The 25625-nt window shown below is 37.1% G+C and overlaps 1 protein-coding gene across 2 annotated transcripts in view; it reads right to left on the bottom strand.

Annotated features, from left to right (window-relative positions):
• NDUFA9 (NADH:ubiquinone oxidoreductase subunit A9) overlaps positions 1-25620 on the bottom strand; it is a 29805-nt gene extending 4185 nt beyond the window's left edge. Inside the window, exons 1-9 of one of the 2 annotated variants that reach the window (XM_079143005.1) lie at positions 25501-25620; positions 21733-21903; positions 21325-21422; positions 17803-17894; positions 16631-16772; positions 13322-13424; positions 6044-6111; positions 5139-5215; positions 2730-2825 (exon numbers count right to left, since the gene is read on the bottom strand). In XM_079143005.1, coding sequence (XP_078999131.1) covers positions 2730-2825; positions 5139-5215; positions 6044-6111; positions 13322-13424; positions 16631-16772; positions 17803-17894; positions 21325-21422; positions 21733-21903; positions 25501-25549 — 896 coding nt within the window. In that variant the 5' untranslated portion in view covers positions 25550-25620. Of the gene's footprint in view, positions 1-2729; positions 2826-5138; positions 5216-6043; positions 6112-13321; positions 13425-16630; positions 16773-17802; positions 17895-21324; positions 21423-21732; positions 21904-25395 lie in introns of both variants that reach the window. The other variant, XM_079143004.1, reaches the window with a different exon arrangement.
• Between the last annotated feature and the right edge of the window lie 5 nt (positions 25621-25625).

Here is a 25625-nt window from a genome sequence, read left to right as displayed (position 1 = left end):
TTTAAGTTACCCTGTAAGACCCACAGAAGAGGGGCTTCTGGAGAGGCAGAAATTCAATGTTTTTTTTGTTTTGTTTTGTTTTGTTTTTTTAATTTAAGAAAATAATGAACATTCCTGGTCCTGGCTCTACCTGTAAGACTAGTTCTGCTTTTGATTCCCTATTTTCTTTCAAGAAAACCCAGCTGACTGGTAGAACTGAGGGCACATCATATTCTACACAAAGAGACATCAGATCTTAAAAACTGAAAATTAAATAACATATTACCAATGAACAAAAAAGCAAAAAAATGAGAGAGAGAGAGAGAGAGAGATATAACAGCATTCAATCAAGTCTGTGAAATTCAATCTAATCTAATTCTCATTCAAATATGATGTGCAGGATGTAGGACAAGCTAAATGGTGTGTAAAATATAAAACATAATCCTTAAAAGGAGGGGCCTTTGGAAACAAAAAAATTAAAAGTAAAGATAAGCCTAAGGCCTAAGTCAAATCAAGAAAGAATATAATAACCCAGGACAAGAGGGCTCTGGGCTCTGCAGTGCTAATGACAACTGAGGGTTTTCCTTAGCTCTCGTTGGAGTTCCCATCAGTAGCATCCTCAGGACAGTGTACTTTCAAGTAGCACAGGTGGAATCCTAGGAATTCCTTGGGCCCCCAACAGAAGCCTGGGGGTCAGGGATGGGGAATATTCCTCTATCATTACAGCTAGACTAGCTTCTCTTTTATCTCATTTACCTAATGGACCTATATGTAAAAATTTCATGCTATGAGGCTCCAAATCTTTTTTGTTTGTCTAATACTGGGGATTGAACCCAGGGGCACTCTACTACTGAGCTACATCCCCACCCCATTGTTTTAATTCTTATATTTTGAGGTGTTTCATTTAGTGGCTTAGGGACTTGCTACGTTGCCAAAGCTAGGCCCAATCTCCTGCCTTGGTCGGTCTCCTGAACTGCTGGGATTACAGGTGTATAATACCATACCTCGCAGCTTCAAAGTTCCACAGCTTTTTTCTTTGGCAGGTACTGGGGATTGAACTCAGGAGTCTCAAACACTGAGCCACATCCCTAGGCCTATTTTTTTTTTTTTTAAGAGACAGGGTCTCATTGAGTTGCTTAGCACCTCGCTGTTGCTGAGGCTGGCTTTAAACTTGTGAACCTCCTGTCTCAGCCTCCTGAGCCACTGGGATTACAGGTGTGTGCCACCATGTCCAGCTAGCTCCATGGCTTTTTAAGAACTTGAAAAACATCATTTCCATGGATGGAATAAAGAAGTAAAAAAGGAAGCCAAAGGTTAGTCAGAATTTCTCAAGCATCATATAAAAATCTCAGATTCTAGTCAACCTGTCCCAATGGCAGAAAAAAGTAATTTACTGGGCTAACATAACTTAAAAAAAATTAAACCCCTTACAAGCTTCCAACTCCCCATGCATTGGTTCTACACTACTATCTCCTCTGGTCTCTATTTTAGTATCCTCAGTGGGTCACACCACATGCATATGCTATCTCTGTCTTTAACTCTCAATTTTATGTACAACTACAAAAGTACCTTGCTGAAATCTGGTTTTAGCCCCTCCATAACACTGATGCTGCCATGGGTATCTTTTGTTCCTTTATCTTATTTGACTTTTCTGGAGCACTTCTGTGAACAATATTAACAGAGTACCTTCTATGTGCTAGGCATGGTTCCTGGTGCTGGAGGTACAGATGTGAACAAAACAGCAATGTCCCCTTCTCTCGAAGCATTCATTTTCTTCAAACCTCCCTTAAAACCTTTGGAATCTAGGCTTCCAAACTCTTTTCACTTGCCACTTAACTGATCCCTCTCTGAGCTGCTGGGTAAGTCATACTCTGCCGGTCCTTTAATGGAGGTATGTTCTCCAGGCTTCTGTGGCCGCCTCCTTCACTCCCTCCACACATTTTCCCTACCTACTTTGTAAAGTCATTATGAGTATTAGATGAAGAAAACAACACTCTTGACAAATGCTGTACTCTAATTCTCTATTTTTCTTTTTTTGGGAGGTTGGGGGAGGTGCTGGGGATAGAATTCAGGACCTCATCATGCAGCTCCCTCTGAGCTACACCACTAAGGCCCCTTGTCTATTTTTCTAATAACCCTATAGACCATAAGGTTTTTGACGGTTACTACAACATCTTGAGTAACTAGCACATTGCCTAAGATATAGTAGTCATTCAATAAATACTTGTTGAATGAATGAATATGTTGAACAAAGGAATAAGAGAGTGAATTGCCAAGTTGATTTATTAATCAACCTCTGAAAAACTAGAGGTGAAAATCTCCCTTATCAGACCACTATGGTGTGACCTGAGGAGTCTAAGATTTTAAACACACAAAGGGAAGAACTGAACTAAGAAGCAGGAGAAGAGAAGGCAACCACAGGACCAATTCTGAATCAGCTTTGCTCCTCTCCCCAAAAACTTCATCGGAAGAGTTTAATAAAAAAAGAGCCTGTTCCCACCTCTTGGAGAACAGTATGAGAACTGTGATTGCTCCCTTACACAATCTGCCAAGAAGGACACTTCCCCAAATTAAAACTCAGTCTTGATTCTTCCTAGGCTAATGTCATGACAACAGGAGTAACTCCTTGTGAAGTTCAGACTGGCCCTTCACTGTCTGGCACATACTCCCCATTACCCTAGGGTGGCAGTCAGGAATAAGCATATGGAGTTAGCTCTTTTTCAGATGGTGCCTAAAAGCACTTTACTTACCGATAGGCAAAACGTGGTGCGGGATAGGGGAGAAAGGGTCTGTGAGCCATAGCAAAAATATACTGTACCAGGTCAAAGAGGAGGTAACGATTGGGTCTAGAAAAAGAAAACACAGTTCTTCAAATTATTTGCTCCTTGCAAATTTTTTGATTTAACAAAATAATGTTTCTCTTATGAAAAAAGAAAGCATAAACACTATAGCCAATATAGATTAACCCAAAGAAAAATCATCCATAATCCCATTGCCAGAGATAAAATTAATGTATTTAACATACAGCCTTTTCATTCTCTTATATATATACACGTTACCTTTCACGAATATAAGATTATACAGTGCATCCTGTTTTTAAACATTACACCACAATCTTCTTTCTGTGTGATTATTCTAACGCTTCTGTAATGATTACACATTTTGTATAATTATTTTACCAATTCTCACATCGGGACTATTTAAGCTAATGAAAATCTTTATCTTTTATGAAACAATGCTTGAAACATTCTTATAGTAAAATTTGTATGAATGCATATTACATATTTAGGATACATTTCTAAATGTAGAACAGGGTCAAACCATATTTTGAAATTTTAAGGCTTTTATTGAATATTTCTAAACTGCCATACAAAATGGCTATATCAATTTACATAAAGTGATAATAATAATGCCCTTCACAAAAATGAGTTTAATAAAAAAAAAACATAATTTCACTTCCATAAGTAAGGTACTTCAGTGTTTTATTAGCATTTCTTTAATACACAAGATTTAACTTCTTCTATTTTTGGTGAGCTAGGCAAGCAAGGTTTTATGCCTCTCTCTTGGCCTCAAAATAATGGAAATAAAGTGTTTTCCTGTGGCTGAAGAGAAAAAGAAATGTATGGTACATATCTACAAACTCCTAAGAAAAAATCCTACACTGACATGTGTAGTATTAATTTTCCCAAAATAATGCCAAACAAAAATAAAATACTGGAGCTTAGCAAAGAGACTAGACTTAGCAAAGAGACTCATTTCTACTGAGCAGTAGGCAAGAAAAGATCATAGAACTATTTTTGTTCATTTATTCCTAGGAATCATAGTATATAATACCTCTTCAAGGAAGCCTGATGTCTTTTGAGTCTAGAGTTCTATGGAACCTGGGCTAAATATATATTTTTTGTGAATAATTTTCCTAGAGTATATGGTTGATTGCATGCTAAGGTACCAAGCAGGGAATTAAAAAGAGATATGTTTTGCAACAACTAGTTGACATAGGAAAATAATATATGCAAATAAAAAAGATTTTCACTAATCTAAATTAATAATGATAGTGAAATATATTAGTGTATATATTCAGAATACTAGAAATATATATTATCACCTCTAGCTTAGAGAGAAAAGTGTCATTTTCTCTAGAAGCAAATATTTCGGGGAATCACTTAATATTTCCAGGCTATCACTTAATTGTTGAATAAGATTCCCACCTTTCATAGAATATCAGATATCATTAATTTATACCACAAGACTGACAGGTTCTAGACCACTTGAATTTGTCTCAACTTAGTAGACTGATTTTCAGTTTTCAACTTTTAGTTAATTCAGCAAAGCGGTCCTCTACCTAGCTATGACATGATCCTTAATAATTTCAGATAAGTCACATAGCTTAACTATACCTACCTATTTCTAAGAGCAAATTTTAACAGAAAGAGCAAAGAGCAAATGATCACTCTAGCATAGCACAGTAACTATATCTATCAAAACTAATTTGGTTTGCAACTATAGTCACTCTCTAAAACACTCTTGTGTTTTAGAATTTATTGCAATATCATTTTATATATTACAAAAAATCATTGTAGTAGTAACAAAACCAACTTTAATGATCACTGACCAAAGTATAATCAGGGGATTCATTCCAGCACCCCTCCAATTGACACCAAAATCTGTGAATGCTCAAGTTCTTTATATGAAATGACATAGTACTTGCATACAACCTATGCACTGATCATCCTGTGCACTTTAAATCATCTCTAGGCTACTTATAATATCTGAAACAATGTAAATGCTATGTAAATCACTGGGGAATAATGACAAGGAAAAAAGTGTACATGTTCAGTACAGAAACAAATTTTTTCCCCTATTTCTGACCTGAAAAAGGTTGAATAGACAGATGAGGGACCTATAGATTCAAAGGGTTACTGATTTAATAGTCTAGGACAGTGGTTCTCAGACTTTGATGGCAGAAGAATCATAAATTAAAGCAGATTCTTAGGTTCTCTCAAATTCTGAATATAAGCATACAAGAGATTCTGATATTATAAAACTGTAATAAATAAATGTTAATGAGTTGTTCAGAAAGACTGTCATTATAAACCAATATGATTCCTTCATTAAAATAATTATGATTCTTTCATTGAAGTCACATTCTAGGCACTTACCCAACAAAGGCAAAGGTTTTTCCTCTGGCATCTGGGTCTTTAATTGTATTAATAATTCCTTTGGATACATCTGAAACCTACAGAAATTTAATATGTTTAAGTAGCTATTGAAAGAGAAAGAAAAGAAAGTGGAGAGATAAGAAGAAAGGAGAAAGGGAGGGATGGAATAACAAAGGAGAAGGAAAGGGATGACACCTTCACAATAAAAATCTGACAAAATTTAAAAAAAAAGGCATTGTATATTTTCAGAAAGCTTTTTAAAGAACCCACCTTTTCAAGAGCTCAAATAATCTCCTCATTTGAGGCTCGCCTAAGTAATTTCTCTAGAAGCATTTATCTTTAGATGGCTCAGGCCTTTCTGATTAGTCTTTGCCCACTATCTCATCAAACTCATCTCTTACCACTTCTCCCAACTCTGTTAATAAGCCGTCACAAACTACCATACTGAACCATATGGAATAATATGTTAGTACTATCAATAATGCTAATATTCTACCTTTTTATTTTAAAAAATAGTAATCGTATATGGTTTTAGGCCCATGGGATGATTCTGGTCCCCAGAGAACATTTGACACTGTTTGGAGACATTTTTAGAAGTCATAACTGGAGGTGGGGTGCTGTTAGCAATTTGAGGATAGCAATTTGTGTCTGCCTCGTTAATATTTCTATATTTATAGTGACATGTACAACAGATTCAACAGAGGATTTAGTGAAACCTTCTAAAATAAGTGAACAAGTGAAGACATGGAAAAGACATGCACTTCTCAGTGAGAGCCAACCAGTTGAAGCAAACTGACAAAGAAGAAAATGATGAATTTACTGGATTAGAATTAAATGAGAAAATTGATTACCTAAATCTGAAGTCAGCTAAAGTCCACTTTAAGCCCCTTCACCAGGGTACTTACATACACTGGTTGTTTCTCAGTCTTCCTGCCCAAGGAAATAAGAGGTACACCACCAAACCAACGAATATCTGATAAAAGAAATGAGAACAATCTTTAGAAGGCCTAAGCTACTATAAAATTCACCAATCTCTAGGCTAATAATTGTTTTACATAACAGAAATCATGGCTGGAGCTGCAGCTCAGTGGTAGAGCGTTTGCCTAGCACATGTGAGGCACTGAGTTTGATCCTAGCACATAAAACTAACTAAATAAATAAAACAACAGAAATCATATAATAGATGTAGCTGATTCTAGGAAAGCTAATGATCCTAACAAGGAGCAAGCATGTGTTTTTCAGACAATAAACATGGAAAGTAGAAAGAACAAGCATTTAAGAACATATAGAGCAAAACAAACCAGTCAAGTGGCTTGGCAACCACACTCCCATTCTATAGTGCCAAATGCATGTGCACTCCCAGACTAGACTGTAACTGTATTCTAAGGAAGAACACAGAAATCAATAGATGAGTGATACAGGAATCAACAGATGAGTGATAAAGTATAGGTAACTTAGAAAAAGAAAATGGAAATTTAGTATATGACAAATACATTATCATAAATCTATGGCAAATGAAAATGTTATTTAATATATGGTGAAGAGACAATGGTTCTACTATTTGTAACTACAAACCAAAATCCCAAATGAATTAAATGTAAAAAGTAATAATGTTTTTAGAAGCATTTAAAAGTAGAAATTATTTACAATAGCATCAGAATATTTAGAAATAGAGGCTAGTGTTGTGGTTCAGTGGTAGAGCATGTGCCTAGCACATGTGAGGCACTGAATCCCCAGCACCACATAAAACTAAAACAAAACAAAATAAAGGCATTAAAAAACACTTAGAAATAAATTTAATCAAGGAGGCAAAAGATTTGCATGCTGAAAACTATAAAATATTGCTCAAAGAAATAAAAGAAACAAGCAAATGGAAAGACATCTGAAGTTCACAGAAGACTTAAAGTTGTTAAGATACCACTATGGTTTGACTGTGTCTCCTAAAAATTCAGGTGTTGCAAATGTGATATTAATGAGGTGGGGCTTTAAAAGGGCATTAGGTCAAGGAAGCTCCTCCCTCACAAATAGGATTAAGGCCTTTATAAAATGGGCCTCATACATTCAGCTAGCTTGCCCTTCTGTCATGTGAAGACACAGTATGGTCTCTTTTACTATTCCACCTTCCATAATACAGCATCACCAGATACTGACCACCTCAATCTCAGACTTACTAGCTTCCAGAAATGAGAAATAAAATTTATTTTTATAATAAATGACCTAGCCTCAGGCATTCTGCTGTAGCAGTTCAAAACAGACTAAGACAGATGTAAAACTATCCAAAGCAATCTTCTGACCTAACCCAATCTCTGATAAACAGCAAGGATGGTCTTCACAGAAACAGAAAAATCCATCCTGAATTTCACACAGAATCTCATAGAACCCTGGACAACCAAGTTAATCTTAAAAAGGTACAAAGCTGAAGGTCTCACGCTTCTGAGTTGAAACTCATTAAAAGCCACAATAATCAAGAGTGTACAATAATCCAAACAGTAGCATAAAGACAGACACTGATGCCAATGGAATAGAATACAAGAAAATAAAACTTATATGTATACATGGATAAATGATTTTAAACAAGACAAGACAACCTAAAGAGGAAAGGATAGTCTTTCAAAAGCGTTGAGAAAACTGGATATTCATATGCAAAAGAATCAAGTAGGACCACACCTTATTAAAGTTAACTCAAAATGGAACAAAATCCAAACCTAACTGCCCAAATCAAAAAACTCTTAGTAGAAAACATAATGAAAAAGCATCATGATATTGGACTTGGTAAAAATTTCTTGGACAGGATACCAAAAACAGCAAAAGTAAAAATGGATAAATTAAACTACATCAAAATTAAGATCTTCTGTTCTGCAAAGGACATAGTTAATAGAATAAGAAAAAATTTTTGCAAATCATATCTGATAAGTTAAATATCCAAAATACATAAAGTGCTAAACTCAATAACAAAAAATAAACAATCCAATTTAAAAATGACATGAATAGACATTTCTCCAAATCAGACATTCAAGTGACCAAGAAGCACATGAAAAAAATGTTCAACATCACTAACCACCACCACCACTAAGCAGGCAAATGTAAATCAAAACTGCAATGAGATACTACTTCACACCCATGAGAATGGCTACTATTAAACTAAATAAATAAATAAAAGTGTTGGCAAGAATATGGAGCAATTTGAATCCTTGTGCACTTCTGGTAGAAATATAAAATTGTACAGCCACTATGAAAAACATTACAATTGTTTGTCAAGAAGGTAAAAATAGAATATTGTAAGGCCCAGAATTCTACCTCTCACTATATACCCAAAAGAATTGAAAGCAGGGTCTTCAATAAATATTTGTATAGCCATGTTCATAGCAAATTTATTCACAATAGTCAAAAGAAGCAACTCAAGTATCCATTAATGGCTGGATCATGAAACAAAATGTGGTGTTCAATGAAAGGAAAGCATATCACTTAATATACCTAGGATGAACCTTGAGGACATTACGTGAAGTAAAATAAGTCAGTCACAGAAGGACTGATACCGTAAGGTTCTACTTACATGAGTGCTATTATTTGAGTATGTTTTGACCCTTCCAAAATTCATGTTGAGATTTAACACCCATATTAAAAGGTAGAACCACTGAACACAGTGGTGCATGCTTGTAATCCCAGCAACTCAGTAAGACCCTGTCTCAGAATAATAAAAAGGGGTGGGGGATGTAGCTCAGTGGTAAAGCCCCTCTGGGTTAAAGTTCTAGTAACCATCTCCCATTGCCCACCCCCCCCTAAAAAAGGTAGGAACAAATGATACTGTAAAGAGGTGATCAGGGTTCTGCTCTCATAAATGAATTAATCCACTCATGCAATTATAATGGGTTATCTCAAGAGTGGATGTTCTAAAATGTAGGCAACACTCCAACAAGTCAGCTTAAGAAGACTTCTAAAGCACAAGAAGTAAAATACAAAATCAGTAAATGGGATGGTATCACAATAAAAAGCTCTGCATACAAAGGAAACAATCAAGAGTGTAAAAAGTGAGCCTACAGAAAGGGAAAGCTTTGTCACCTGCACCTCAGAGAAGGCGTTAACTTCCAGAATATACAAAGAACTCAAAAAGTTTAACACAAAAAAAACCAAATAACCCAATCAATAAATGGGCAAAGGAATGAAACAAACATCTCAAAAGCAGTACAAACAGTCAAGAAATAGATGAAAAAATGTTCAAAGCTCTAGCAATAAGAGAAATGAAAATTAAAACTATGCTGAGATTTCACCTCATTCCAACCGGAATGGCAATTATGGAGAATACAAGTAACTAAATGTTGGCGAGGATGTGCAGAAAAGGGTATGATCATATATTGTTAGTGGGACTACAAATTAGTGCAACCACTCTGCAAAGCAGTATGGAGATTCTTAAAAAACTAGGAAAGGAACCACCATTTGATCCAGTTATCAAACTTCTCAGTATATATCCAAAGGGGTTAAAATCAGCATACTATAGTGATGCAGCCACATCAACGTTTATAGCAGAACAATTCACAATAGCTAAACTATGGAACCAAACTAGATGCCCATTAACAGAAAGATGGATAAAGAAATTGTGGTATATATACACAATGGAATATTATTCAGTCATAAAGAAGAATAAATTATGGCATTTGCAGGTAAATGGATGGAGCTGGAGAATATCATGCTAAGTGAGATAAGCCAATCCCCAAAAAACCAAAGACCGAATGCTTTCTCTGAAGTGGATGATGATACATAACAGGGGGGTAGGGAGGAAGGAAGGAAGGTTGGATTGTGTAGAGGGAAATGAGGAGTGGGAAGGGGGCGGGGGGAAGGAAAGAATGGAATGAGACAAACATCATTTCTCTATGTACATGTATGATTACACAAACAGTATGACTCTACTTTGTGTACAATCAGAGAAATGAAAAGTTGTACCCCAAATGTGTACAATGAATAAAAAAATAATAAAAAGAAATTCAGTGGAGTGGGCAAAGGGGAATGAAGGGAAGGGTTGCGGGGGGATAGGAATAGGAAAGACAGTGGAATGACTCTGACATAACTTTCCTATGTATGTATGTGAATACACCACATATATGTATACATTGTGTACATCCATAAGACCATAAGACTGGGATCCTAATTAGAGTAAGATATATTCCATGCTTGTATATCAAAATAGATTCTATTCTCATATATAACTAAAATCAACAAATTAAATTTTTAAAAAGATAAAGAGTAGATCTTCTGTAAAAGATGGTTTGGCTAGGTCTCTCAGTGGCCATTCTGGTTTCTTATCACATGGTACTCAGCACAACCTCAAGAAAAATCACCAAGAGCCCTTGACCTTGGACCAAAAGCATGAGTCGAAATAAACCTCTTTTCTTTATCACTTTCCCAGTCTGTGGTAGAGTACTATTAACAACAGAAAACAGTATAAAACAATGAAGTACTAGTTATAGTAGTGGGATTAGTAGAAATTAGAAAGTGGAATGGTGGCTGACAGACACTGGGGGAAGAAGAGAATATGGAGTTGTTGTTTAAATGGATATAGAATTTCAGCTCTGCAAGATGAAAAAATCCTAGAGATTGGTTGTACAGTTGTAGGTGATACTTGGTACTCCTAAACCAATACTCTTAGAAACGGTTAAGAAAATGTCTCAGTCTTAAGCCCTAAAAGTCTTAACTCCAGCATGAATTCTGATGTCTAAAATCTCATCAAAATATCATCTTCCTCAGATATGGGCAAGACTCAAAAGTACAAGTCATTCTGAGGCAAAATACCTGTCCAGCTACGAAACCATATATGTTATGGGCTTCCAAAACAAAATTATCAGCTGGCATAGGATAGATATTCCCATTCCAAACAGGAGAAACAGGAAAAGATGAAAAGGTGATCAGATCCAAACAAGCACAAAACTTAGCAGAGTAAATCATATTAGATCTGAATTCTCAAGAATAATTCTCTTGGGGCTGGGGAGATAGCTCAGTTGGTAGAGTGCTTGCCTTGCAAGCACAAGGACCTGGGTTCAAATCCCCAGAATCACAAAAAAAAAAAAAAAAGAATAATCCTCTTTGCCTCAATGTCCAGCCTCCCAGACTCACTGCGATGGTGGTCTCATCCTTTGGGTCAACAACCTACCCTGGTAGCTCCAAAGGTTCCAGAGGGCCGGCCCTCAAAGTTCTAGGCATCTTCACCTCCAAGACTAGGTAGTCTGGCCTCACCCACAAGGCCTCTGGCAGAAGTCATCTGACTTGTTGAAACCATGGCCCCACCCTTGGAAAGCCAAAGCAACCCTGAACACAACTGGAATGTCTTTGGGGCCATTATTCCCCCTTTTTTTTTTTTTTTTTTGAAGAACAGCTCTGTGATCCAGTCCTGAAGGTTCTAAGAAGTCTGGCAAACTTTCCTCATTATATCCCAGTATCTCTGTCTCCTCCAGTTCAAACTGGCAGGGGCTTAGTCGATACAATCTCACCTCTGTTCTTGGCTTTTGCTAAGATAGCGGTCACGCCTATGACTTCTGTATTAAATGGCTGTGCAACCACATCCTTAGGGTTCCTTTCAAAACAATCTTTCTTATTTTCTGCAATAAAATTAGCTGAGAATTTTTCAAATCTTCAGGTTTTGGTTCCCTTATGCTTAAGAATTACTTCTTCAAAACGTGTCTTTCCTTTTACATTTCACTATAAGTAGTTAGGAAGAACCAAGGCACATCTTTGACGCTTCGCTTAGAGATCTTTTCACCTATATAACCAATTTCATCAAGTTCTACCTCCCACAAAACATAAGAACACAGATCAAATTCATTCTATAACATAGATAACACTTCCTCTATTTTCCAATAACATGTTCCCATTTCCACCTGAAAACTTATGAAAATTTCCCTTACCATTCATATTTCTAGTATGTACCTCAAAATTCTTCCAGTCCATATTTACTACTCAGTTTGAAAGACACACTATATTTTCAGGTATTTATTATATCAGTGCCTTGCTTCTCAGTGCCAAAATCGGTCTTTGCCTGCTCAGGATGTCATAATAAAAACCAGAGACCAGGTGGCTTAAACAATAGGAATTTATTTCTTCAAAGATCTGAGGCTTGGAAGCCTAAGATCAAGGTGCCAGGACAATTTGATTCCTGATGAAGGCCCTCTTCCTGGCTTGTGGGGTCAATTTCCCACTGTATCCACAACATGTGCATGGAAGGAGAGATAGCTCTATTTTCCTCTTCTTACAAGACCACCAATCCTATCAAATTAGGACTCTTATAACCTCATTTAACTTTAATAATCCCCCAAAGCCAAAATTCCAATTAAAGTCACATTGGGAGTTAAGGCTTCAACATATTAGGGGGACATAATTCAATTCACAGTGAGCAGTAAATTTTATATTTATGTATATTGTACCACAATCCTAAAAGCAAACTGGAAATGAATACAGAATGTCAGAAGACATAATCAGGGGAAAACACATGACAAAAACATCAAAATTGGATGAAGAAACAGGTACATCCATAAAGAGAATACTATCCAGCTATACAAAGAAATGAGGTATCAAGCCACACATATACATACAAAACAAACAAACAAACATGGAGAGACCTTAAATGCATATTGCTAAGTAAAAGAAGTCAATCTGAAAAGGCTATATATTGTATGATTCCAACTATATGATGTTTTGAAACTGGCAAAATTATGGAGACAGTAAAAAGATCACTGGTTGCCAGGTGTCTAGGGTGGGAATTGGGGGTTGGGATAAATATATGGAACTCAAAGGATTCTAGGTCAGTGAAATTACTCTGTGTGGTATTCTAATATACTGCCAAGGTTGCTGAGCTAGTGAGGCCAAGATTTAAACTCAAGCCTCTGACTCCAAAGTTCATGCTCCTACTCATCTAAGTTGCTCCCTGAGCCATGCACTCCTACTGCCTTCAACAGCTGCTGGAAAACAAATTGTTACCTATATAATTCCACTGGCACCACCAATTTTAACTGAGCCTTCACCACTTCCCAGAAACAGGAAGGACCATATTAACAATGAAATTTAACTTTAGGAGAGAAAAAGGCAACTGAAGGAGAAAAATACTACCTTATCTGTCAAGTCAGAGAATACTGTTATTTGTGCTCATCTTGAACTTGGTTAACCAATATCACTCTCTTGTATTAAGAAAGAATACATACTTGCAAAATGGTTGAGGAATCTATCCTCTCTTCCAAAGATGTCTGATGGTTTTATGATGGTAGCTTCTGGAAATGCATTTCTCACTTCCTTCTCTCCAACAGCCTAAATAAACAGTCAGAAACAAAACTGTTCTGTTCTGAGACAATTGAACAAAGCTTCCATTCTTTCCATTATTGGGACACTACTTATATTTCAAAAGTCATATTTTCTTTGAGATGAAGGAATATTATTACTCACAAAACTCAATTACACAGAATGGTAAACACACACACACCCTGCCTCTTACAACCTTTTTTGGGCTTCTTCCCATTTTCATTCTGTAGGAGCTTACACTGAAAATGAAAGAAAAAAAAAAAAAAAAAGGTAGAATTTTCCAGTCTCCATTTTTCCTCTTACTTAGAGATTCTCTGGATTGTGTCAACAACCTAGCAGTCTGACAGAGAAAGGAGAGCATGGTGGCAGTGGGCTAAACCAAAGAAAGTGGTGGCAGTGCATACCCACACTGGCCCCTAGTTCAGTCTTCCTTTTCAACCTACAGCACTGCTCTGGATGACACCAACACCCATGTGGAATTGGACCTCTCAGATTCTTGAGTTTCTCCACTCTTACAATCTCTTCATTCCACTTCTGTCACTCACAACTCAGTTACATCACAGACTTGATAATGTTGGAAAGTGATCTTCTTCTGAAACATTAAATGAAGACATACTACACTTAGATGAGAATCTCCTACACATTTAGCCTGTTTATTCTTGGTTTATCTATTCCTGGGACACCTGTTCCTCAACCTTCTCAGAGACTGTAGTACACTAATTCCATTTCCCCTATAATCAACCCCTCCTACCTTTCCTGCCACCCACCCGCCGCCAGTTCAGTATCACATATTAGAATCCAAGGCTCATCTTTTCAATTACTCTCTTAACAATATTGTAAACGACCTTGTCCCTGTGTCCTTTACTCCAGCCACCAGGTAAAATCCTAAAGGAGGAACGCCATTAGCCTCCTTTGAGTCATGTACTCCCACAGCCTTTAGCAGGTGGAAGAAAATAAATAAATAAAAATCACAAATTAGGACTATGCCACCAACTTAAGTGATCCCAACAATGGTATTTTCCTCTAATTAACTTACTTTGCCTTTTGAGCATTTTCTATTCTACTCAAATCTCAGGCTCCTGTTTCTTTCCTCTTCTTTCCAAATGACCTCATCTTCTAAATTGAAGAGAAAATATAAGAGTAGAAGAAAACCACCTCAAGTTCTCACCATGAACTACCAATTTCTCCTCTGGCAACTCACCCTTCACTCTCTATATTCTAGATTCCACTTCAACACTTGCACTGAAACTATTTTTTATAATATCACTGATGCCCTCCATGTCCACAATTCAAGACATTACAGTTCTCATCAATGGCACTCCTAAGTGACTCTTCCCTCCTCCCAACACTGTCTTCCCTTGGCTTTCATAACATTGTACTCTCCTGTTTCCCTTCTACCTTCCAGTGTTCGCACCTGTTCAGTCTTTTTGTTTGTTTTGATTTGGTTTTTGCAGGTACCTATTCCTCTCTCAGATCACTGACACCAGTATTCCTCTAGGCCAAGTCCAAAATTCTCTTCTGAATCTACATTTATTCAATAGGTCATCTTATGCCCTCTCATTACAACAATTATGGACAAATGCTGGTGACTCCAATTTCTATCTACAACACAAACTTCTTATCTGAACTTTTCATAAAGTCCTCTTACCAGTGCTATCTGAATGACTGTTACACATCACGGAAGCCCCAGACAAGAACAGAATCACCTTCCATTCTCTCAACTAAAATAGAGCCTCTCAATCTTTGCTGCACCTTCCACCCCTGTAGATTCTGTTTTTATTTGTGACTATAGTGCAGCCTGGGCACTGGGAATTTTAAGAGCTCTCTCAGTGGATTCTAAGGAGCAACTAGGGTGAAGAAGCACTGCCCTAAAGCCTAGTACCTCTCAAGTATTTCTTATTCAACAGTGCCACCACCACCCCAGTGGCTAAGCCAGAGGGCTAGGTTTTGACTCTTCTCTTTCTCACCACCAACACTCCCATTCCCTCCCAAATAACTGTGAAATCCAAATCATTTTTAAAATGATAGGGCAGTGGCAAGCACAAGTGCTCTCATGCTCATTTCCTCTTTCTTCAGTGGAGAATACAAGTGGTAAGACCTGGACATGCTGTGGGCCAGTTTTGTGACTGTGAGAGACAAAGCTCACAGAAGGAGAAAATCAGAGCTAAGAGAAGCAGAAAAGCAAAGCCAGAGGCCCAAGAAACCTTGGCAACAATTTGTAGTGTGTATTCCCTAATGCCAGATTTTTCAGATACATGAGCCTACAAATTCTCTTTGCATTAACCCAGTTTACACTGGATTTTCTGATGCTAGTAATTAAATGCTCCTAACTAATAGGTGTACTCTCTCCCCGATTATACACTCCTGTAGCAACCTTTGCTACTTTGCAACATTTAACACATCAGCACTAGAAACTTAATTTAGACAAGGACCATGCCTCTTATTCACTACTATATGCACAGTGCCTAATAATATTTAACACACAAGTCAGTGACTAGCAAACAATTTGTCCAAGAAGTAAATGCCAAGAGTAAAACATTTGGAGCCATTGTCAAGGTTTGTTTTTTTTAACAGTATGACTCAAGACAGAATCATTATGGTAAAAAACAAATGCTAAGAGCAGTCAGACACTGACATCCCTTTTGACTACCTGATAATGAAGACATTTCAGGTTACAGTCTGACTTCAAACCAGAGTAATAAAGCATAGTATTATCTAGACTATGTGTGGTTTCTGGGAATAGAAGAAGACTAAGCCTTATGTGAAGAGCCCTTTGCCCTGGCACGTATTGTCCCTGTCGTTCTCTTCACATCACCCTTGTAAGAGTGGCATAAACCCCTGACTATGCAAGAGGTTTGAGGGAAAAGATGGTCCTTTACCCCTAGTAGATAACACAGGTATGCCTCTTTTGGCAGAAATCATACCCTACCTTTTCTGATCTTTTCTGTATAATGATACCATGGCCCAAAGAAACTTTAAGCATCTGAGGGCAAGTAATAATACAGTCTATCTTTGAAACCCTTTAGCATTCAAACAGAAGACACTCAATCAAAATGTCACAATAGAGCACACACGCACATCTCAATCTGGATACAGAGAATTAGAAATCCTTTTAATTCTCAATACGTTGATGAGAAACCATTCTCATTTACACCATGTTTCAAAGGAACTAAGAAACTCTAGCTCTGTGAAACCCCAAATAATTTGTTAATTACCTTATTTCTCAGATATCTAGAAGAGCTTCTAATGTCTGCATTCAGATGGGAAACATGGATGAATTTTTCAACTCCAGCTTCCTTAGAAATTTGAGCTATTGTATGGGGAATCTTCACAAAAACATCCTCAAAATCAAAGTTTCTGGAAGAAAATAAAAGGGATTAGTTCAGAACTCAGGATTTCAAAGCTCTCCAGGCTAAGCTGGTTTTCACAGAAGTTAAACTTTAAAACAGTAATGATTTAACTATAAGCCAATATTAATGCTTTTATAGAGCTTACAGGCCTTATTGCTGTCATTATTATAAATAGTTTGAGGCCCATTCTGAGTTGTAAATCCAACAAACATAATATCCCATGTTCTCAAAGAATCACGAGGTTGAGGTCCTATAAGAAAACCTGACTATAATGGTTAGTAGGAGGAGGAAAGTTTGGGGACTTGAAAGGAAATCACTTTTTATTCCTGAAACTTTGTTTCTCTCAAGGGAAAGAAAGAAACTCAAAAACTCAGTCACCAATTCAATTTCCAACATTAATTATATGCATGCTCTGTATAAGTCACTATGTTGGTCATTATGAGAGACATAAAGTTGAGTATGACCCTGCAAAAACTTAAAATATTTGATGAAACAAAGAAATCGAAGTCCAACTTTAGTAAATGCTAAAAAAAAAAAAGGTGTGAATAAAGTGTTTATGGAACTATAAAACATTGCTTATTGATAACTTACACAAAAGCCAAACAGAACTATTCAAAGTAATATTTATGCCATCTTCAATTAAAAATACAGAGAAGCAATCTAGAACATTGTCCACAAAAGAAAAAGCAATGGTTAGCCTGATGAACAGAACAGGCAAAATTCTACTTCTAATCCCCCACTAGACTGACAGATTTAAGCACAGCCCAACATCAGTCACTATCTAGCTGATATCATCAAACACACTGACAAACCCACACGTGCTTTTTAAGGTCGTCCGATCACAACAACTTACACCGTCTACTCCCAGGTGAATTTAACAAGTGTCACTAGACATATACACATATGGGTCATTTAAACAATCATTATTGATGGGCTAACTGAAAATGTTACAACTGAGCCTGGCATACAGAAGGTGCCCAATAAAAGTCTACTGAACCCTTAGATTTACACAAAAAAGTAAAAGACACTAAGATTACCTGGTTTCCCAATCTCGTCCAACAAGATTGATGACCACATTACTGTGCTCCACTGCTCTTCGGATAGAATCTTTGTCTCTCCCATTCCATTCCTATAGCAGTAATAGCCAATCAGATGAAAACGTAAGGGGCCCAACCTTGCACCTAATGCTTCTATAGACACCTAGGTAAATTTTAAAATGGACCATCTACTCTAGTCTCAAAATGGTGCCATTTCATACAGGTTCCACTGATTACAACAGAAATGAGGCCAAGGTCTCAAAACTCCTTGCTAATTCTCTGACTCTCCTGGGGCAAACAGGTTAAAAACATTTTACTCAGGAAACCAAATGACAGAACTAGAGGAGAGGCAGTTCATATTTAAGATATTAATTTTTGTCTATCCAACTACCCAAGTTTATGAAGGAATTCAGTAATCAAATTTCCATTCCTGAAACAATCAAAGAACCAAGGATCATTTGGGAGACAAAGATGCATCCCCTATTTATCAACCACTTACAGACTGAAGACACAAGGTCTTTTAAAGTCTAGCATTAGTTGGAGGTGTGGGGTGGTCTATGACTATTTCCTTATTTCTTTGTAATTCTTTCCTTTTCTATAATCCCAGATCTAATAATTTCTACTTTAAAGACATGAAAACTAGAGTCAGAGAGAAGTAAATTAAAACCTCAGGTTTTGTCATAAAACTATATTTTTAGCAGTTTATAAATCATTTAGGATTTAAGTGTCAATGATAACTTTATCCAAAATAATGACTAAGAATTAAATGACCCAGACAAAAGGACAAATTTCCTATATTAAAGTGAAAATTGAAACTTTGTAAACACTTCAATGAAAGGTAAGTTAACAACAATTTTCTAGAGCCAAATATTAAGTGTATGTATGAGTCAGTACAATGAGACAGGGAAGGAGCAAGAAGAGGAACAAAACAGGGGGAAGGAGGCTAGGGAGCAGTGGGAGAGAAAAAAAGAGAAAGAATGAACATGAATGTCCAAGAGAAAAAAAGAAAACTCAGAATCAAGAACAAAAAGATGAAGCCCCAGCAAGAACCAGTTGGAACTGATGATGGAGTGTGGGGCAAACAGTATTAAAAGGTAGTGTTGGAGTCAGACAGACTAAATTTGTACAAGTTAGCTCTTCAAGCTCCAGGTAAAATTAGAAAATACCAAAGTTGGGTATAGTGGCCCACACCTTTTAATTCCAGTTGTTATTAGGGAGGCTGAGAGGGGGATTACGAATTCAAAGGTCAGCCTAGGCAACACAGTAAGACCCATTTCAAAATAAAAAATAAAATGGGCTGAAGGAATAGCCCAGTAATAGAGTACCTCTAGGCTTAACCCCCAGCAAAAGAAAGAAAGAGACAGAGAGGCAGGGAGGGAAGAAATACAACCTACTTCATGGGGGTACTCTAAGGACTACATATACATCAAGTCTGCTGCACAATGAGTGATATACTTAAAAAAAACTAGCTAGAAAAGACACCAAGGTCAGAAGTATTCCAAATGACTCAGAGTAGAAGAGCTTGAGGTGTAACTGTGTGAACTGTCTAACACCCCAGGACAGAAATCAAAAGGAAACCAAATTCTCAAGGATAAGGCTCAACGGGCATAGGCAGGCTGAGAAACCAAGCAGCCATTTAGATAACAGTTTCAAATGGACTAAAGTGGGGAAATCATACCCCATACCCCAAATGGCCCATCTTTCTCAAAAATAAACACATAAAAAAAAACTCACCACACAGGACTGAGTTCCCTTATATCTTACTCATCAAGACATGCTTTAAAGCTCACCTCAATATTAGGTACTCAGTAAATAACTATCTGCAGGAAGAACAAAATCAATGTCATATGGCTCAATTTTAGTGATTCCATGTTTGCAAGCTAACCAGAGGTTTCACCTATCTCTTGTGAAATACTTTTTAATTCAGAGGCACTAACAAGGTGACCAATAAAATTAAGTCACATATAACTAGAGAAAGTTGGGTGCAGTGGCACATGCCTGTAATTCCAGTGAGTTAAGTACTGAGGCAGGAGAATCACAAGTTGGAGACCAGTCTCTACAGTTTAAGGAGACCTTGTATGAAAATAAAAAGTAAAAAGGTCTGGGGATGTAGCTCAGTGGTAGAATTCCCAGTGCAAGGAAAAAAGATTAAAAAAAAAAAGACAAACTAGTCGAAAGCTAAGTTTCTGAAACTTTAACCCCAAGAAGATATTTGATAATAAAATATTGGAAAAGAAAAATATTTAAGAAACAAGAAAGGTCAAACATAAATATTACACTTAGCTTGTGAGTATTCAAGAAGGAACAAATGAAAATGTCATCAAAAATTAGTCAAAATTTAAAAGGATTTCAAATCATCTGTATGAATATAAAGTCAGAGATGTTAAAGATGTTTACCAGAATTTTTTAAAAGGGAAAGAGTATAAATGGAAGAGCTCAGTTTCATAGAGTATGACAAAAGTAGGAAGTTGGCTGAAAGCACAGTTGAGCCAAACATCAAGACCCAGAGAGGACAGCAATCAATAAGGCGGCTGTAGGCATTTTGGGCAGCACGATTCTTTATGGGAAGGGACTATTCTGAGCAGCACAAGATACTGAGCATCCTTGGTCTCTATCTGATAAACCATCATGGCTCTATAATCACTGTACAACTTAGGCAATTTAAATCACTCCCTTAAAGGTTCTCCCCGTCGCCCTCTCCCTGCCTTGCCCCATTGGCAACTCTGGCCTAAAGAAGACCTTGTAGATTAAAGAATGACAAGGAATGGTTAGGAAGGCTGTTTTAAGCTGAATCCATGCTAAGTAAACCAAGTTATAAAACAGCCTATTGGAGATGGTTTTCTGATTATAAAACACCATCCACAGAAATATAACATGAAGTACATATGCAATTCTGAATTTACTACTTTCTGGTCTACTTTTTTAATTTTCTAATAGCCACATTTCATTTCAAAGGGTAAAAAGAAATAAGAGACACTCATTTTAGTATACTTTTATTTACCTTGCTATATCTGATACACTATTTCAATGTGTAATAACGATAAAAAAAATCACTGATATATTGAATATTGTTTTCTTCATACCGAGTTGTTGAAATTTGCATTTTACACTTATAGCACATCTTACATTTCAAGTGCTCGAGAGCCACCATGTGGCTAGTGGCAAGCATATTAGACAGAAGAGGCCTAGAGTAGGAATTAGCAAACTATAGCCAATAGGTCAAGTCTGGCTTGTAGCCTGATGTTGTAACAAAGTTTTAAAGGAATGCAGACATACCATTTGTTTATATACTACCTATGTCTGGCCTAAAAAGTCTAAAATATTTATTATCTAGCCCTTGCATAAAACACCTGCCAACTGTTGCACACCAAGACAAGAGACACGAGAGCCTAACTGAAAGAACTTGCAAATACAGGGTACCCCTGGTCCATTCTAGGATAAAATTATACTGCCTCTTTCTCTTAAAAATGACCTTAGGAATTTACATTTGTCAACTCTAATTATCAGACACGAAGGCCTTACCAGAAAGATAATCTGGCCCAGGTCACCCATGGGCCGAAGATGCATAATGTCATAAGGATCACATCGATAGGGTATGATCACCTGTGACCCCATCCGTCCTAAAAAATGGATTGAAACAAGGATCAACATTGATAAAATATGGATATGTTATACAATAATGATATGGTAAATAAATTCTGTATGACATTTAAATTGACAAAAAGCATATTTTGCCGTACTAAAGATGCTGTAACTCCTCAATCCGTTATTCTCATCTTAATGTCTTAAGTAGGAAGCATGAGGATGTTCATAATAACACAGAAATAACTAGTAATACCGTTAAAATGAAGAGAAACAGCTTATGGCCTCTCACTGGGCAATCCTAACCAATGGCAGGGGAACAGACTGAACTCAACGAACTTTACTTACCAAGATGGTTGACAACATATCGGCCAAGGAATCCTGTTGCTCCAAACACAGTGGCCACAACCCCACTGACAGAGGAACGTCCACCTTTTCCATGAGGAATGAGAGCATGATGAAGCTGGCGACAGGATGGGCCATGAACCCCAGATGTGGCTACTGCAAAAATGGCAGAACCTTGAAAAAGAAACCCAAGATATATAAAAACAGCACATGATAATATAAAAATAATTGTGAATACATATCCTTCTTTTCCTGGAAACATTATTTTGTGATCAATATATCAGTAATTTAGCAATAAATTAGCAAAAGCAATAAAAAAATGAATTATTGCAACACAAAATCCCTAGGACATGAGGAAATATATAAAAATCAAAAAGTAAACTTTCTGCCCTACAGGATATAATTTGTCTAGGAAGATAAACCACATTAAGTCATGTTGTCATGAGGAAGAATTCCTGAATAAAATGTCTTGAGAAAGGTTTTAAAGAGGAATAGCAGAAAGAATAGAGCTCCATGAGAAACACATCATGTATAACAATGTAGAGGTTAGAAAGAATAAAACTAGTGCAAGTTAATATTAAAAGACCTATCTGGAACAGATTCTGAAATGATGACTAATGAAAAATAAAGCTGATATGTGAGTTAGAGGAACAATTGTTAGCACAGAGCATTAAGGGGGAAAAGATGCAATTCAGACAATATAAAACCACTGGAAAACATCAAAAATGATGACTTAAGGAGCAAAGTACTTGCAAAAAGATTTTCTAATTTTTGAAAAGTTAATAACAACTGCTTTTTGTCAAACCTCCCACCATTTCTCTTTTATGGACTTGGTTTCTTGGTAGTTGAAGAAACCCTCAAAATCATATCGGCACTTACAGCTCTGCGTAGTATGTGTGCAAAGAGACTACCTGGCCTTAGCACGTGCATATGCAGGGTTGGGAAATTCACTATTTTCTATAGTAGCCCATTCCAATTTGAGCCATCCTAATCATTAGACAGTTCTGCCATAAGGGGGATAAGTGACTGATTCTCAGTACTTTTATTCCTCATCTTCCTCCGGAATAACAAAGAACAAGTGTAAATCCTCTTCACGTCTAACTGCAGCAATTACAGTCCCACTAAGTAGTCTCTTCTGCAGTTTAAACATCTCTACTTCCATCAACTACCCCCTCCTATAGCAAATATGTAAATCTCCTTTGCATATGTTCTGATTTCCTAGTCTCTTATAACTTATTAAAGGAGACTTTTAGAGCAAGTTACCCAACTTTCACATAAGTAGGAATAACTAAAGGTTGAAAAAGCTGAAGAGCTTCCATTCCAGTAAGCAAATTTTGTAGTTTATCATTGGCACTGTGTATACTTGGAAAAAAATGAGAGACAAATGGTAATTTCTTTAGAAAATCTGTGTTTATTTTCTGGGAATAACTTCCCAGTGACAGTCTGTACAAAACTGTTTTTCCCTATCAAAAAGTAGGAAATTAAGGCCAGGCATGGTGCTGCATACCTGTAGTCCTAGTTACTCAGGAGGCTCACTCTAGATCACTTGATCTAGGAGTTCAAGGCTAGCCTGGGCAACATAGCAAGACTTCATTGCTATGTTGCCCAAAAAATAAAAACTAAACCAAAAACCAAAGTATAGAATTGGAGAAATAGCCTGGCTTACAGAATAATAATTGAAACCACAGAAATTAAAAACAAACAGATCAGACCCATAATAACGACGTAACAGTTAAACTTAGAGAGATCTTACCAGGTGTCCAGCATCATTCTAAGTGCTTAATAGATATTATCTTAAATGTTATCTTTATCAGATGAGGAAACTAAGGCTTAAAGAGGTTAGTGACGAGCCCAAAGAGCAAGTAAGATATTGAAAAACAAATCAGTGAAGGAAAAAAAAAAAAAAAAAAAAAAGGAAATGGTATCCAGAAACCAAATGAAATGTTTCAATGAGAGAACAATTAGCTCTTATCAAATGCTGCTGAAAAGTGAATAAATAGGGAAGATCACAGAATCTAGAAGATGGTGGTGACAATATCTTAACAAGCAATTCTGTTGTATTAGTGGGAACGCAAGCCAGAGTGGAGCAAGCAAAATCTCGAGAACATGAAACAAGAAGTAGTAAGAGGAATACATATAATTCTGAGAAGAAATGTAAAGGGCAAAGAGAAATGGGACTAGACATGAGGACCAGGAAGGGCTGGTTTTTTTCATAATATGAAGTATTATATTGATATGCTGACAAAAATGACCCAGTAAAGCAGCAGGGGCGGGGGTAGAGTCCTACAATTCTCCACTGGCATGCCAATGTACCCTGGCTACCTCAAATGACATTACTCTTTCCCTTTTTTTATTTCATATTTTATTTACTAGTCTTCCACACATAAGTGTATACAATTGTTTTACATAGTTCTGTTCTACGATGTCTGGATTATACTACATACTAAACTTGCCTCTTCAGAGTTTACCCCTTACTTTACTAGAGACAGTAAAGCAGAGTAGTTAAGAGCATAAGCTACAGTGTCTACTAAGGAAATGCCCGTTAAAGAAAAAATAATCTAGAAAATATCTAGAACTGTGTTAAACAGACAGCAAGTACTCAAAAATATCAGTTATCATTCAGTCTTCATTATATCTAATACAATAATTTAATGCCTTTGCAAAATAGTCATGGCTACAAAACCATCCACTATTATTGACATGCAATGCCACATTCCCAGCAGTATGCAGGAATCCTAACCAAGATGGAAAACAAAACAAACAAACAAAAAAGAATGCTGAACACTCCTGATCCTTACCTCAGGTGAACATTAGAACTACCTGCAATGCTTTTAAAAATTTGAGGTGCAAGGAGCTAATTCTGATTCCACAGCTCTACAGGGAGTCTCCACTTCTATTCTTCATAAAGCTCCAACAGTAATTCTGACATGAGGCAATTTTAAGAACAAGTGACTTTCTGTAATAACTAAAATATACAGTGAAAAAAATATAACTCTGGGGGATTGATTGGCATGTTTACGGAAGAATAGAGTGAAAAGATGATAATGGAGTGTAACTGAATTCCTAATGTCTTTGCTTTCCTTGCCTCCTAATGACGGGAAGAACAAAGGTATGTTTTCAATTTGAGAACTGAAAACAAATCCAATGAGAATAAGGGAAAATAAAGAATGGTGACAAAGTATAAGATATCCTTCATTCTTCACATTTCTTTCCACCAATCTCCTTATTCTTTCTCCACCAACATCCCTCTCTCCCCACAAACCACGGAGCTTCGACCAAACATTTGTAGAGGCACTTTTGGTTAGAAAATTACTTTTATAAACACTTCATTTCATCTTTCTTAGAGACTCCCTGACGTTGTGTGATTATCCATTATATTGTGACATGAAGAATCTAAAGTTAAGACCGATTAAGGGTTTGCAGAGGTAATGAAGTCAATCCATGAGAAATCTCTCTGCCCCTCGTTTCCTCTCCCCACTCCACTCAAGTGTTTCTCACAACCCAAACCCTATCCGAACTCTGATTATCTCGATCCTTTAGTGTCCCCTACTTTTTCCTTTTCCCTTCCCACTGCTCAAGTTCTCAGGGCCCCTTCCCAAGGGCACAGTTTAATTAAGCAGAAGGAAAAGGAAAGGAGAAACTGAACACCGGCAGCTCAGAACCTACACAAACGAGGGTGCCGAAGGAGTCGACGGCACGGCTCCACTCCCCAAACCTTAGATCCCAGCATCGGGATCCCGAACCAGGGCAGCAGCTGCCAGTGACACTTACGTGACATTGGCAGGGCCCGGACGAACCGGGGTTGAACGGCGGCCGCCATCTTCTCCCACAATCCCCCACGGCCGGCCTCCGACCAACTACGGCTACTGAGCTGGCTCAAACGTCCTCTTCCGCTC

Source organism: Sciurus vulgaris, assembly GCF_902686455.1.
Source record: "Sciurus vulgaris genome assembly, chromosome: 5".
NCBI classification, from domain to species: Eukaryota; Metazoa; Chordata; class Mammalia; order Rodentia; family Sciuridae; genus Sciurus; species Sciurus vulgaris.
The sequence above is the reverse complement of the archived record's forward strand: the minus strand, read 5'-3'. Positions and strand labels throughout refer to the sequence as shown.